At 34.9% G+C, this 12,554-nt stretch overlaps 6 protein-coding genes across 6 annotated transcripts in view; 2 read left to right on the top strand and 4 right to left on the bottom strand.

Annotated features, from left to right (window-relative positions):
• The first annotated feature begins 134 nt into the window (after window positions 1-134).
• Window positions 135-2,133, top strand: LOC141525552 (cytochrome P450 9e2-like). The gene is made up of 2 exons (XM_074240097.1): window positions 135-274; window positions 366-2,133. The coding sequence occupies exon 2, from the start codon at window positions 369-371 to the stop codon at window positions 1,848-1,850; it is 1,482 nt and encodes a 493-aa protein (XP_074096198.1). The 5' UTR covers window positions 135-274; window positions 366-368; the 3' UTR covers window positions 1,851-2,133.
• Window positions 2,122-3,765, bottom strand: LOC141525565 (uncharacterized). Its single transcript, XM_074240115.1, has 3 exons — window positions 2,970-3,765; window positions 2,525-2,672; window positions 2,122-2,447 (listed from the first exon to the last, which is right to left on the bottom strand). Exons 1-3 carry the CDS (start codon window positions 3,402-3,404, stop codon window positions 2,122-2,124), a joined length of 909 nt encoding a protein of 302 aa, XP_074096216.1. The 5' UTR covers window positions 3,405-3,765.
• A 59-nt stretch (window positions 3,766-3,824) lies between these two features.
• LOC141525538 (uncharacterized) lies at window positions 3,825-6,643 on the bottom strand. The gene is made up of 4 exons (XM_074240079.1): window positions 6,112-6,643; window positions 5,645-5,795; window positions 4,931-5,585; window positions 3,825-4,824 (listed from the first exon to the last, which is right to left on the bottom strand). Exons 1-4 carry the CDS (start codon window positions 6,634-6,636, stop codon window positions 3,960-3,962), a joined length of 2,196 nt encoding a protein of 731 aa, XP_074096180.1. The 5' UTR covers window positions 6,637-6,643; the 3' UTR covers window positions 3,825-3,959.
• A 925-nt stretch (window positions 6,644-7,568) lies between these two features.
• Window positions 7,569-10,104, bottom strand: LOC141525541 (uncharacterized). The gene is made up of 5 exons (XM_074240083.1): window positions 9,550-10,104; window positions 9,006-9,473; window positions 8,390-8,637; window positions 7,906-8,325; window positions 7,569-7,852 (listed from the first exon to the last, which is right to left on the bottom strand). Exons 1-5 carry the CDS (start codon window positions 10,102-10,104, stop codon window positions 7,570-7,572), a joined length of 1,974 nt encoding a protein of 657 aa, XP_074096184.1. The 3' UTR covers window position 7,569.
• Window positions 10,105-10,121: 17 nt separating this feature from the next.
• On the bottom strand, window positions 10,122-12,047 carry Tex (THO complex 3 homolog tex). The gene is made up of 2 exons (XM_074240107.1): window positions 11,780-12,047; window positions 10,122-11,282 (listed from the first exon to the last, which is right to left on the bottom strand). Exons 1-2 carry the CDS (start codon window positions 11,993-11,995, stop codon window positions 10,500-10,502), a joined length of 999 nt encoding a protein of 332 aa, XP_074096208.1. The 5' UTR covers window positions 11,996-12,047; the 3' UTR covers window positions 10,122-10,499.
• Window positions 12,048-12,126: 79 nt separating this feature from the next.
• Window positions 12,127-12,554, top strand: part of Mrpl22 (mitochondrial ribosomal protein L22) — a 1,231-nt gene continuing 803 nt past the window's right edge. Inside the window, exons 1-2 of the mRNA XM_074240129.1 lie at window positions 12,127-12,260; window positions 12,358-12,554. The exon at window positions 12,358-12,554 is cut by the window's right edge and continues 29 nt beyond it. Of these exons, the coding sequence (XP_074096230.1) occupies window positions 12,368-12,554 (187 nt within the window). The 5' untranslated portion in view covers window positions 12,127-12,260; window positions 12,358-12,367. The remainder of the gene's footprint in view (window positions 12,261-12,357) is intronic.

The following is a 12,554-nucleotide window of genomic DNA, read 5'->3' as shown; positions in this document are numbered from 1 at the left end:
TTTAAAAGATCGATATTTTATCTACAATCTTGATTTTAAATGAAGCAGTAGTTAACAAGATAAAAAAAAACTTACTTCTTTATAAATCTGTTAATAGTCCAACGTCCACATAGACTCCGAATAGAACATATTTATTTCCCTCAAGTAATGCATGCACTTCCCACTCCGTTGATCAAATGATAATTCTTACGTAACTAGTGATTGAACGCAATAAGCAACTATAAGGTCAGTCTACAAAACACTCTACTTTAATCTACACAGCAGCGTATTTTCTGTAAGTAAATTTTAAAAATAAAAAATTTTTTTTTATTTAAAATAAATTTATAGTTGATTTGGCAAAAATTAAAAAAATTTTTAAATTTCAGGCAATGGAGGTGGTAACAATTCTCCTAACGGTTTTAGCCGTTTTATTGACATATTTTATCGTCCGTCAGATGACCTACTGGTCATTAAGGAAGGTTCCCCACCTCCGGCCAATTCCTCTGATGGGCAACATGACGTCATTCTTCACCAGGTCGCAGTCTCCCGCGGAATTTTCTCGTAAAATTTACCTCAAGCACTCGGAAATTCCCTATGTCGGGTTAATGAGATTCAACACGCCAGTTCTGCTGATCAACTCTCCGGAGCTGATCAAGGAGATCTTCATAAAGAACTTTGACAACAACCCGGACCACCTGAGCTTCATCACAGAAGAATTCGACCCGATTCTAGGTAAAAACGTGTTTTCCCTCCGGGGCGACAGATGGCGCCAGGTAAGAGCTGCGTTAACGCCGTCGTTTACTGCGACGAAGATCAAGTTTCTATTTACGCTAATGGCAGAAGTCTCGAGGAACGTGATCAAGCATTTGGAAGACCATCCCCAGGAGTGCGAGCTCCTGGACGCAAAAGATCTGTTTACCAGGTACGCAAACGACGTGATAGCTACTTCGGCTTTCGGGCTGTCCGTTGACTCACTGAAGGACAGGACCAACGAGTTTTACCTCCGGGGCAAAGACGCGACTAACCTCACTGGAGCCTCCAGGTTCTTCAAGTTCATGATGGGGATGATGTTCCCGAGGATGATGCGACTCCTGGGGCAGTCTTACCTCAGCAAGGACACCAACAGGTTCTTCGTCGAGTTGATCCGCGAGGAAGTCAAGCGTCGGGACCTGGAGAAGATCGTCAGGCCGGACATGATCCACCTGCTGATGCAGGCTAGGGGCGACAAAATTGAGACCAACGATATCGTTGCCCAGGCGTTCATTTTCTTTCTCGCTGGGTTCGACACCACTTCCACCCTGATGAGCTTCGTCGTCCACCAGCTGGCTTTCCATCAAGACGTCCAGGAGAAACTGCACCAGGAGGTCGAGTTCCTCGAGGAAGTTGAGCATGAAGACCTGGGGAAGCTCAAGTTCCTGGAGATGGTTATCCTGGAGACCCTGAGGTTCTTCCCTCCAGTTGTGATCCTGGATCGCGTCTGCTCCAAAAGATTCAAGCTTCCACCCCCACCGGGAAGGTCTTACCAGGTTGAGGTTGAAGAGGGCACTGTCCTCTGGGCTCCGGCTTTTGCCATGCAGAGGGACAGCCAATACTTTTCTGACCCGGAGACTTTTGATCCTGAGAGATTCTCGGATCACAACAAGGGAAATGTGAATCCTTGTGCCTACATGCCCTTTGGGATTGGACCCAGAAAGTGCATTGGGGAAAGGTTTGCTATTATGGAGATCAAACTGATGCTCGCTAAGTTGGTAAAGAAATTTCGGATCCTTCCGAGTGAGAAATCTACTAAGGAAATTATTTTTGATAAAAAAAGTCTTAATTTAGTCCCTAAAGGAGGAATTTGGGTGAAATTACAACGGAGGAAAGTTTAAAGTGGGATTTTTTTTGGGAAAAGTAAGTGGAATTTTTGGATTTTTAAAGAAATTTTCAAAAAAATGACGTATCGCACTAGGTGATTTGTTGCAGGTCGATTTTTGATTAATGATCTATAGATCGGTTAATGAAATATTAATCAATTAATTTACTATTAATTTTTATTCAAATATATAAGTGTTTTTATACTTGTTTTACTTGGGCTGACGACTCCCAGGTCTTAGTCTGTGTGGATTTTTTATTTTGCAATTTATGTAATTAATAAAAAAATTAATTAAAGTAGCTGTTGTGTTTAAACCAGTCAAAGGTACCCCAGCAATTATCGTCGTTGCTTGGGTGAGGCCGAAATCGATGGTAAGGAGGAATTATAATTGGCGCAGAAGTCGTTGTGATGGAAGTTATCATAGTCGGTGCCACTGTAGTAGATGTTGTTGTTGTTGTTGTTGTTGTTGTTGTTGTTGTTGTTGTGGATTTAAGCAGACATTTCTCTTGGAATTCGTACCAGTTAGAGATCATCAGTGCGACCAACTCTTCCAAACTATCAAGATTTCTAATGAATCTTTGGTTAATCGCTCTCAATTCAAAGGTAATACATTCTGATAAAAAAAAAACAAAAAAAAAAGAATAATTTAATATTTTCAAAAAACACCGAAAAAAATTAATATAAACTTACGTCTATGGCAGAAAGTGTAAACTCGTGCATTAAAAACATCAATGACGTACCGCTGAAAGTGAGATTTCATTAATTGGGTTGTAAAATCTATGAGAGTGGTTTTGATGATCGGAATTTTATCGCAAAGTTCCATTTCGTTTTGATAGTCCTGAAAAATTTTTTTTATTTTATTAAAAGGCCAATTTTTGGGTCCACAAAATTTTTTAGAACAAAGTGAGTATGTTATTTGAAATCCTGACAAAATTTCCTAAAAAATGACGTATCACACGACTTGATTAGTCGTAGGTCAATTTTTGATTAATCGATTAATAAAATATTAATCAATTAATTTCCTAGTAATTATTAATTAATCATACACGTGTTTGTAGTCATTTTATTCGGGCTGACAATTTCCAGGCCGTAGCCTGTGTAAATTTTTTAATTTTTCTAAAAAAATTTTTCTTACCTGCATGAGCTCGCCAACAGTAATCGTAAATTCTTTATAAATTTTGTTAACGTTAAAAGTAAACTCTGAATTGACATTGGCTTCCCAGTCGAAGATTTTTTTAGAGTCGCAACCGATTCTCGTCAAGGTTCCGGGAGCAATCTTCTGGACTGTGTTCTTGTTCAGGATTGTCCAGTAGTAGTTGATTTTATTCTTTTCATCCATCATTTTAATAATAATATTCGTCTTCTTGTCGGCGAGCGGTTCAAAGTTTATCATACGGAGGAGATCCTCTCCAGGAAATTTGTACGGACTGTCTTCGATCAAAGCTTTTTGCGCCATAAAAGTGTTAAACTCCTCGAAAATTTGTTTCAGCTTATTTTTTCTGTCGTAATAGCTCAACGAGAAATCACTTAAATCGCACGCGCCTTTTGCCAGCACTTCTGTCTCGTACATAAAATTATCGTACAGTTCAGCGTTATTCACTTTTGCGTGATTTTCCGAGATGAATATCACGAAAAAAATAATAAATTAAAAATCTTCATGGTAAATTCTTAAAAATAAAAAAAAAAAAAAAAAAAAACCAAGAAATTGTTTCAAAACTAAATTGCTGGTGGTTGTTAAATAGAAGCGTGATTAAATAAAAAAAATACTAGGCCAACTTTGTCATTAATTTCCAATTAACACTAAAGCTGTTAATGACTTTGGGTTTTTTGTCTTTGATTACAGGTGATTAATGCTCGTTAATTACGAATAAAACGTAGTAGGTCGAATTATTGATAAAATTTTGTTAAATAATAATTAACGGTTACAAAAATTGTCTTTTTTTTTTTTTTTTTTTTTTTTTTTTTTTTTTTTCCCGGAATTTCAAGGAGATCCAAAGTGGCCTATTAGTTTATCTTTAAAATCAATGGTTGGTTCATTAATCACCAAAAAATAATTTTTAAAGAAATATTTAGACTTTTAAAAATAAAAATAATTTATTCACAATAATTTATAAATTAGAAATTTCTAATTTGTATTTTTCATAAAATTATGCATAATTTTAAAGGGCGTTCTGATGGCATTTTCTAGAAATTTAAGGAAGGGACGATCATTATTATGGTTAATACTATGGTTAATAACTCCAGATAGAGGAGATGGAGGAGCTGGAGGAGCTGTCTTCAGAACATTGGCTACAGAATAAACCTTGGAGTTGAGATCATATATCTTTAGACTAATGAACCCTCCAAAGCCCTTGAGACCTCGATGGAACAACCCGGCACCTTTAAGTGGAACCAAAGGTGTTCCAAGAACATCAAATCCGTCAAAGAACGGAACAGTGGACTGCCCGGCGTCTTTACGAAAGTCCGAAGCCTGGAACCTGACGAACTGATTGCTAGCAGACAATTCGCTGTTTATCGTAGCCTTACGTGGGTTGTCCGGTTCGTAAAGCACCAGCTCGTCGCGCTCCTTGTTTCCAGCAGAGATCCACTGGGGCTTGTAAAACTTGAACACGTACCCGTCGGCAAAGTTCAGGCGTCTAACCTGGAGCTGGAGTTCCAGTGAACTTGACTGGTCGATCACTGGACAATCTAGGTTGTCTCTTGTGTAGCGGAACCTCACTCCAGTGACTATGTAATCCTGAGGAGCCATCACGTCGTCCAGGTTGATCGACGAAGCCTGGCCCCAATCCTTACCGAGGGACAGCGCCTTCATACTTCCGGAGCTTGATTTTATGTAAAACTTTTGCTCCTGTTCTTTGAACTCAAAGTTCTCCAAAGCTTTCCAGGTGAAGGTTGATGGGTCGAGTTGGCCCTCGGGCATAAGACGCGCCTCCGCAATTTGAATGTGCAACATGAAGTCTTTTTTGACAAATCTCAGGCCTACGACGACTCTGGAAAAAAAAAAAAAAAAAAAAAAAAAAAAAAAAAAAAAAAAAAAAAATTAAATTAATTTCAAATGATTTGATAATAATTATTTATAAAACACTACTACTCTACTTGTTATTGTAAAAATCCGACGTCTGCTCCCTGAAGCTAATAGCCGTAAGAGTATGTTGATCGTGTTTAGGCTTGGAGACACACGTGCAAACACAAAAATCACAAAAAGTGAACATCCCGATCAAGAAATTCACAAAACTGGAATATGACTTGGTTTTTCCGTCGCAAGCTGAAGGGGTACCATAGATTATTTGATTGGCATCCATGACCCAATCGTACCTCCTCGGGCTACCTTTAGCCTCGCAGACGTCCAATTTTTCAGAAATAAATTTACACTGGGTGTAACCTTGGCACTCTCCTCCTGCATATTTAATGCTGACCTTTGAAAGATCGCAATTGTGCGAGCAGCTTCCGGTTTTATCCATTTCCTTCTCGTTGACTATCTTAACCTGGTACGCTCGCTCTAATTCAATGTAATCAGGTTGAGGAGGAGACGTTGGAGGCGCTGGAGGCTTTTTGCCGTATTGATCCGGAAGATTTACTCCTTCGCAAGGATTTACGGGAGATACTGATAGAGAGGGAGTTGGCTTAGGCATGTCGCACTTTTTTATGTAAGCCGCGAACTCTTCCATCATTTTAAACATCAAATTTTTGTAGGCTTCGACGTTATTCAGGAATTGGAGCTTCAATTCTTCAAATTCTGCATTTACACAAGCTGAAAAATTCCATCAAATTTAAGTACCAAGTAAATTTTTTTTTTATTTAAATACTTACAATCCTTGCACTGGTTGGCAACTGTCACCTCGTATAAAGTGAGAAGAATGTACCTCTGGATGTGTGCCTTCATCCCCTGCTTGACGAACGCCATCAAATCATTTTCAAGAGTCTCTTTAATGTCGCAAACTTTGAGCTTGCTTTTGTATTTCTATAAAAAATAGTAAAAATTAAGCCTCGGGAATTTTTTTTAACGGAAAGTGAGTAGTATGTTATTTGAATTCCTGAGAAAATTCCAAAGAAGAAAAAAAAAAAAAAAAAAAAAAAAAAAAAAAAGACATATCGCACGAGCCGATTGGCCGCAGGTTAATTTTTGATTAATCGATTAATAAAATATTAATCAATTAATTTCCTAGTAATTATTAATTAATAATACACGTGTTTATACTCATTTTACTCGGGCCGACAATTCCCAGGCCGCAGCCTGCGTAGATTTCTAAATTTTTTCCAAAAAATTTTCGACTCACCTTCATTTTATTCTTGATCGTCATGACGAACTGCGCGTACACTTTATTGATATCCCCGTTGCATAATTCCGCATCGTCATTATATCTCCATTGAAAGTACTTGCTCAGGTCGTCGCACCCAAAATCCAGATAACTATCAAAGTCATTCATCTTCGTGATCTTGTCGATTTCAGTCCAATACTTGCTAATTTTGTCCATCAGAGGCTTCAGCTCGTAGTTGAACTGACCCGCCTTCATATCGTAGTAGTCCAGCTTATCAATAATTGATCGCAAGGGTAACTCGTTCGTGCCGTTGTCTACCACATCGTACTCACCCATGATCTTCGTCATGTCCTTGAGGGTGTTCCTGACGGTGAACCTCCATTCGAAATTCGTCACACAATTGACCTTCAACTTGCCCTCCACCATGTCGACAAAGGCCATGTAAGGGTCCAGGTCGTCGGACTTGATGAACTTCTCCAGGAGGCAGTTGCTCCAGGAGAAGGTCAGCACCAGAATTGTGACACTTACTAATACGACTCTCATTTTTTTTTTAAACACTTGAGTGAATTTCGAGTTTCGACTGATGAATTTTTCTTCCGGGCGTTTTTTTTATATAAGATGAACCATAAAATATTTTAGTTAGGATAAATAAAAAACATTTTATGGTATTTGATAAAAAAAAGTAATTATTTTAGATTGTTTGATTATTTATTTATTACGGTAATTTTGTGCTCGAGTGATCAAAAAAAAATAGCGCGACTTAACAGAGTATGGTGTGATAAAATGGGAATTTTTTTTTTTTTTTTTTTTTTTTTACAATAGAAGCATGCTAGAGATTATTCTGAGATTAAATATAATTTAATATTTCGAAAGTTTGGATAATAATTTTGGGTGAAGGACAGGAGATATAGAAGGTCATTCTTTAATTTTATTCTCTACAAGAAAGATTCTTGGTACTTTTGAGCTGTCTCGAGTCCTTTTGCTCGAATTTTTTTTAAGGTCGTTGTTAGAATTTTGAGAAAATATTGACCTACGATCAAATAAGTCATAAGATGACTCATTTTACTCAAAATTAGATAGACACTAAAAATATCTAAGAAATTTGTTTTTAAAAAATTTTTTGACTGATTAAAAAAAAAAAAGTTTTGAATTCTTTAAAATTAGTAATTCTGCGACCTAGAGTTCTAAGTCCCAACTAAAATGAATCCCTACAATCTATAGTACTTAATAATTCTTGATAAAAAAAATCGCATTAATAATTTATCAAATGATCTATAGATATAATAATTAATTAAAAATTGACCTACGGCCAATCTTGTCGTGCGATGGGTCATTTTTTTAAGGAATTTCATGAGATATTAAAAGTGATCCCCATTAATTTTTTTGTGAAATAATTGGTTTACTCAATAATCGAGAAAATAATGAAATAAATTGAAAATTTTGCTTGTATTGAATAAAATTTTTTAAAAAAGAATCTTAATAATCAGAAAAAATAGTATACATATTAAGATCGAGCGCACGAAAGGCGAGATAACCTCCAAAGCCCTGGTGTCCGCGGTGGAAGACCCCCAGGCCTTGGAGAGGAGCTGGTGGTGAAAATTCCAAGTTTCTGCCGTCAAAAAAGGGAACTGTCGACTGCCCGGCGTCTTTTTCAAAGTCTGAAGCTCGAAACTCGACTGTTTTTCCTGAAGTTATTTCCTGGAGCTCCTCGGGGGGAGCCTTGCTAGGGTCATCTGGGTTCTCCAGCTCCAAATATTCCCTGGAATTGACAAAATTAATTTTCAAAATCTCGAAAAATTTTTTAAAACTTACTTTGGCATTAAACTTGCGGGAACCCAGAATGATTTTTCAAAAAGTTTTCCTTTTAAAAAATCAAATTTTGTTGCTTGGATCTCCAGTTGAGTGATCCCGCGCCTAAGAACGGGCCAGTTACGCAAGTCCCAAGCAAACTTGAACCTCACTCCGGTAATCAAGTACCCTAATGGTGCCACCAGGTCGTCTAAATTTATCTTTTCAGCAGGTCCATAGTCTCTGCCGGGTATCATTACCTTGTTTTTATAATCTGCGGAGGAACTGACTAAATAAAAGCGGTCATTTTCTTCAGAGTAGTCAAAGGCCTCAAGATTCCGCCATCTTGTTGAATTAATTCCTCCGTAAGGCAAAAGTTGCCCTTCTTTGATCTGCACGTGGATCATAAAGTCTTTCTTCACGAATCTTGCTCCAACTACGACCCTAAAAAATTTTTTTAATCAAAAAAAAAAAAAAAAAAATATATCGGTAATTAAAATTAAATTACCAATTATTTTTGACGTCAGATAGTTGATCACGGAAGCTTATCGCAATGATGACTTTGCTCGACCATCTAGGTTTTCCCACACACGTACAAACACAGTAATCACAGAAATAACCATTGTACCATGTGTACTCTCTATTTAAGGTCACAGTAGTCCCTTGACACACATTGTGCGCTCTACTGTATTGACTCTTGCCGTAGATATTTCCCTCGTTATCTTTTATCCATTCGTAAGTTCTTGAATTGTTACGCTGTCGTTAAATTTCCAAAAATAATAAAAATTTTAATTAAATAATAGATAAAAAATAATTACCAATACGCAATCATTATAAAAAAAAAAAAAAATATTGAATTTTTTTTTTTTTTTTAATTATTATTTATACTGCGACCTAGAATTTTAAATCCCGAGTAAAATGAACCCCTACAACCCTATGTAATTAATTGAGATTCATATAAAAAATATCGCCATTAATATTTTTATTAATAATAATTTATAGAGATCATTAATCAAAAATCGAACTGCGTACTAATTGGGCTGTGCGACACGTCATTTTTTTCAGAATTTCAAGGAGATTATAAAGGAGATTAAAAGTGGTTAGTTTTTATCTAAAACAATTACCAATAGACAAACATCGTATCTAGTGGAAATATACCGACATTCCAGGAATTTTGAGCATTCGTTTTTTTTCAAAGAACTTCCAATGCTTTGAAGATCACAATTGTATTTACAAGGCTTCGTAGAATTGCTCAGACTATTCTCGGAGATAATTTTTGTCGTTATCAGGCCTTCCAGTTGGATTTTCAAGGCCTCCTGGTCTCTTTCTTCAATTTTCGGCGGACAATCTAAGACATAATGGTTTAAATTTTTCAGAGCAGTTTCCATTAATGCAGTGTAGGCCTGTGATTCGCTGAGGAACTGCTCGAGGATTTTCGTTTCTTTTTTTACTGTAATCCGAGTACAGACTGCATTGCCGAAATAAGAGATTAAAAATCTCCGGAGGTGAATTGATAAAATTACTTTGAAGTATCTGAACAATCCAACGCGGGGAGATGGAATTTTACCGCATAATTTTTTTCTTTCAGGGGCCTAAAATATTTATTTAAAAAAATTTAATTAAAATTCGTAATTTTAAAAATAAATTTAGAATAAAAATTTTTCAAACCTTCCAAACTTTAAAGATTTCTTCAAAATACCCGGTCAAGTCTTTGGTGTGATTTTTGTACTCTCCTTCCGGCCCAAAAATAAGATTGTTGTCCTTTATTAATTGAAATCCATCACAAAACTGGGAAAATCCTAAATTCTGGCTGTTTGTCATCAAACTCGGAAGCTCCTGGAGAAAATACACAATTGTAGAGTAAAAAATGTAAGCTTTGGTGTGCAAATCATTTAAAATTCCCTCAGTTCCTTTTCTCTTGGGGATGTGCTTCACCAAAAGCTCATGGAAGTCGTCCCATTGAGAAACATGTCCGGAGAGACCCGCACATCTCAGCTTCGTGTCCTCCAGGAGTTTCTGGATGTCCCAAAAAAAATCCGCTTGATTCCAATTCGAGATCCCCGCTTCAAATTCCGAGGACACATTCGTCGTTAATTTGAACTCGGTGTCGATCTTGTAAGCGAGTCCCTCCGCGAAAATCTTGAACGTACTCATCTTGAATAGATCTAGGCTTCCATTAATTTTTTTTATGGATAATAATATCAGGAGAAATTTTAAATACATTTTTAGGATTGAAAAAAAAAAAAAAAAAAAAAAAAAAAAAAAAAAAAAAAAAATTTTTTATTTTAAAATTGTCAGCTTCAATTGGGATTTTTTGGCGACTAATCGACAGTGATCATTTTGTTGAAATATATTTTCACTCGGAAATTTAATTGCCATTCCAATTAAATCCTCAAATAGATTTTTAATAGTTAAAATTTATCGATAAGATTGGTTACGAAAGTTGGTAATGAAAAATACAAGATTTAATTGGGGAAAAAAAAAAAAAAAAAAAAAAAAAAAATTGAAAAATTGCCTTATATATATATATATATATTACTAAAAAAATAATAAAAATAATTTAAGATTTTTTTTTTTTTTTATTTATTTATAAATCATTTTTAAATTATTATTCATTATTATTCATTAGGAAAGCCATAAACTTTCAAACTTCCAGCATCGCGTTTTCTGTCGTAAATATCCTTGTCATCGCAAGCATACGCAAGTAAATACTGTTTCGGATGCCAAGCTACAGTAAAAGTAGCAGCTTCGACAGGAATATCTGCGACCTTTTCCCCAGTTTCGATCTCAGCAATATCTATCATCAAGTCCTCGGAAGCTGCTGCTAGGAGCTGGCCATCGTGCGAAAAAGATATTGTCCTGACAGGCCAATCCAGGCGGGAGAAGGTCCTTAAGCAGCAGAGCTCATCAGCGTCCCAAAGAGACACTAAAGCATCTGCGGATCCAATAGCAAAATAACGACCTGTAGGGTCGAATTCGATGCAGATGCAGGTCCCAGGGTGAGCCTTGATAACGTGGAGCAGCTCTAACTCGGGGTAGCTCAGGATGTGGACGCAGCCTTGTCCGTTGGTCAAATAAAACGTATCCGAGTCTTTGTTCCAGGAAATTTCATTAACTTCAAAGTTAAACTGCTCTTCAGCTCGGATTTTCATACACCTGGTGTCAATAAAAGTTACCAAGTCCTCTTTATTACCCACGGCTATAGTATTGCCGTCGGGACTCCACGAAATATTTATATTTTCTCCTCTTGTATTAATTGTTGCTGTACACTTCTGAATCCGTGTATCCCAAATTCGTACTGTTTTATCTCCGGATGCTGTTGATAAAAGCTCCGGATTCGTCGCGTGCCAACACAGTTGATCGACACTGCCTCCATGGCCTCGAAAAGTTGTCTCTTGTTTCTGAAAAAAAAAATTTTTTTTTTCTTAATTAATTTAAAAATAAATTTAGTTAAAATTTTAATTTTAATTTTTTTTATTTTTATTCAAAATTTTTTTAAATAAAAATTAATTAATATTTTTATAACACTAAAATATTAATTATTAATTTTTTTAATAAAAAAAAATTCTAAAAATTTATAAATGTCGTCTAAATTAATTTTTTTTTTTTTTAATTTTTACAATTATAATATTAATAAAATTAAAAAAAAAAAAAAATTATTATTATTAATTTTTTTCTAAATAAATACAAAGATTTTATGACATTAAAGTTAGCTGTCACTTGACAATTTTTTAATTTTTTTCAACAAATAAATTAAAAAAAAATTGCATTTGCAGTTTTTAAAATTTCTAAATGTCAATTTTTTTTTTTTTTTTTTTTTTTTTGCCATAATTTATTTGTTACAAAAATTATTAAAATTATCAACTTCATAAAAATTTTAATTTAAAAAATGAATTACCAATCTATCCGGTGAAAGTGTAAAAATACAAATACATTTATCAAAAGATCCGGAGGCTAAGTACTTTCCATCACAGCTCCATCCGACGCTGTGGACTTTTGCAGAATGCGTTTGTTGCTCTTTTACTTTATTGTGATTTTTAAACCATAAAATAAGCTCTTCAACTTTGTTATTATTATTATTATTATTATTATTATTATTATTATTAATACTCATTGTGGTTTTTTTAATTTTTAAAAATAATTTTGTGTTTATGTTTTTATTATTGTGTGAGGTTATGGTTATATTTACAAAATACACGTTGCAAAATTATATAATTAAAAAATCAATAAGCCGGTGATTATTATCGCGCCTGCGCAGTGACTCTGAGCATGCGCAAGACTTACGCGCCATCTTTAGAATATATTATATATATAATTATTTCACCGAGAAACTAACCATAAAACTACTTGCGCAGTAAATAAATAATAAAAAATAAAAAGTTAGTAATTTAATTAATTAAAAAAAAATGAAAGTTTTATTTAAAAATTAAAATTTTATATTTAGAGTGATATTTTTATAAAAAATTAATTTTTTAGGTACAACAAAATGCAAAATTTAAGAAATTGTCTGTCAAAAATCCTGAGGATTGAATTTAATTTAAAATTAAAAACAAAATTACTATCAGCGTCATTTCACAGCTCACCAATAAATAAAAATTATTCACTCGATGACGAGGAGAGTAAAGACGGCCCCAGAAAGTGGCTCAAGTACAATGAGATTATTTTACCACCAC

The sequence above is a fragment of the Cotesia typhae genome, unplaced genomic scaffold, assembly GCF_013202065.1.
Source record: "Cotesia typhae breed Kobodo isofemale line unplaced genomic scaffold, CoteBio_Ctyphae contig_26, whole genome shotgun sequence".
In the NCBI taxonomy this organism is placed as follows: domain Eukaryota; kingdom Metazoa; phylum Arthropoda; class Insecta; order Hymenoptera; family Braconidae; genus Cotesia; species Cotesia typhae.
This window is presented reverse-complemented; position numbering and strand designations above follow the sequence as displayed.

Excerpts from the sequence above, each read along its gene's own strand:
- LOC141525552 (XM_074240097.1), top strand. The coding sequence starts at position 369 with ATGGAGGTGGTAACAATTCTCCTAACGGTTTTAGCCGTTTTATTGACA.
- LOC141525565 (XM_074240115.1), bottom strand. The coding sequence starts at position 3,404 with ATGTACGAGACAGAAGTGCTGGCAAAAGGCGCGTGCGATTTAAGTGAT. Across the intron at positions 2,673-2,969 it reads CTGTTGGCGAGCTCATGCAG|GACTATCAAAACGAAATGGA; the intron begins GTAAGAAAAATT and ends AAAATTTTTCAG. Across the intron at positions 2,448-2,524 it reads TTACACTTTCTGCCATAGAC|AATGTATTACCTTTGAATTG; the intron begins GTAAGTTTATAT and ends TTTTTTTATCAG.
- LOC141525538 (XM_074240079.1), bottom strand. The coding sequence starts at position 6,636 with ATGAGAGTCGTATTAGTAAGTGTCACAATTCTGGTGCTGACCTTCTCC. Across the intron at positions 5,796-6,111 it reads CGATCAAGAATAAAATGAAG|AAATACAAAAGCAAGCTCAA; the intron begins GTGAGTCGAAAA and ends TATTTTTTATAG. Across the intron at positions 4,825-4,930 it reads TCGGATTTTTACAATAACAA|AGTCGTCGTAGGCCTGAGAT; the intron begins GTAGAGTAGTAG and ends TTTTTTTTCCAG.
- LOC141525541 (XM_074240083.1), bottom strand. The coding sequence starts at position 10,104 with ATGTATTTAAAATTTCTCCTGATATTATTATCCATAAAAAAAATTAAT. Across the intron at positions 9,474-9,549 it reads AAATCTTTAAAGTTTGGAAG|GCCCCTGAAAGAAAAAAATT; the intron begins GTTTGAAAAATT and ends TAAATATTTTAG. Across the intron at positions 8,326-8,389 it reads TCTGACGTCAAAAATAATTG|GGTCGTAGTTGGAGCAAGAT; the intron begins GTAATTTAATTT and ends AAAATTTTTTAG.
- Tex (XM_074240107.1), bottom strand. The coding sequence starts at position 11,995 with ATGAGTATTAATAATAATAATAATAATAATAATAATAATAATAATAAC. Across the intron at positions 11,283-11,779 it reads CACTTTCACCGGATAGATTG|AAACAAGAGACAACTTTTCG; the intron begins GTAATTCATTTT and ends TTTTTTTTTCAG.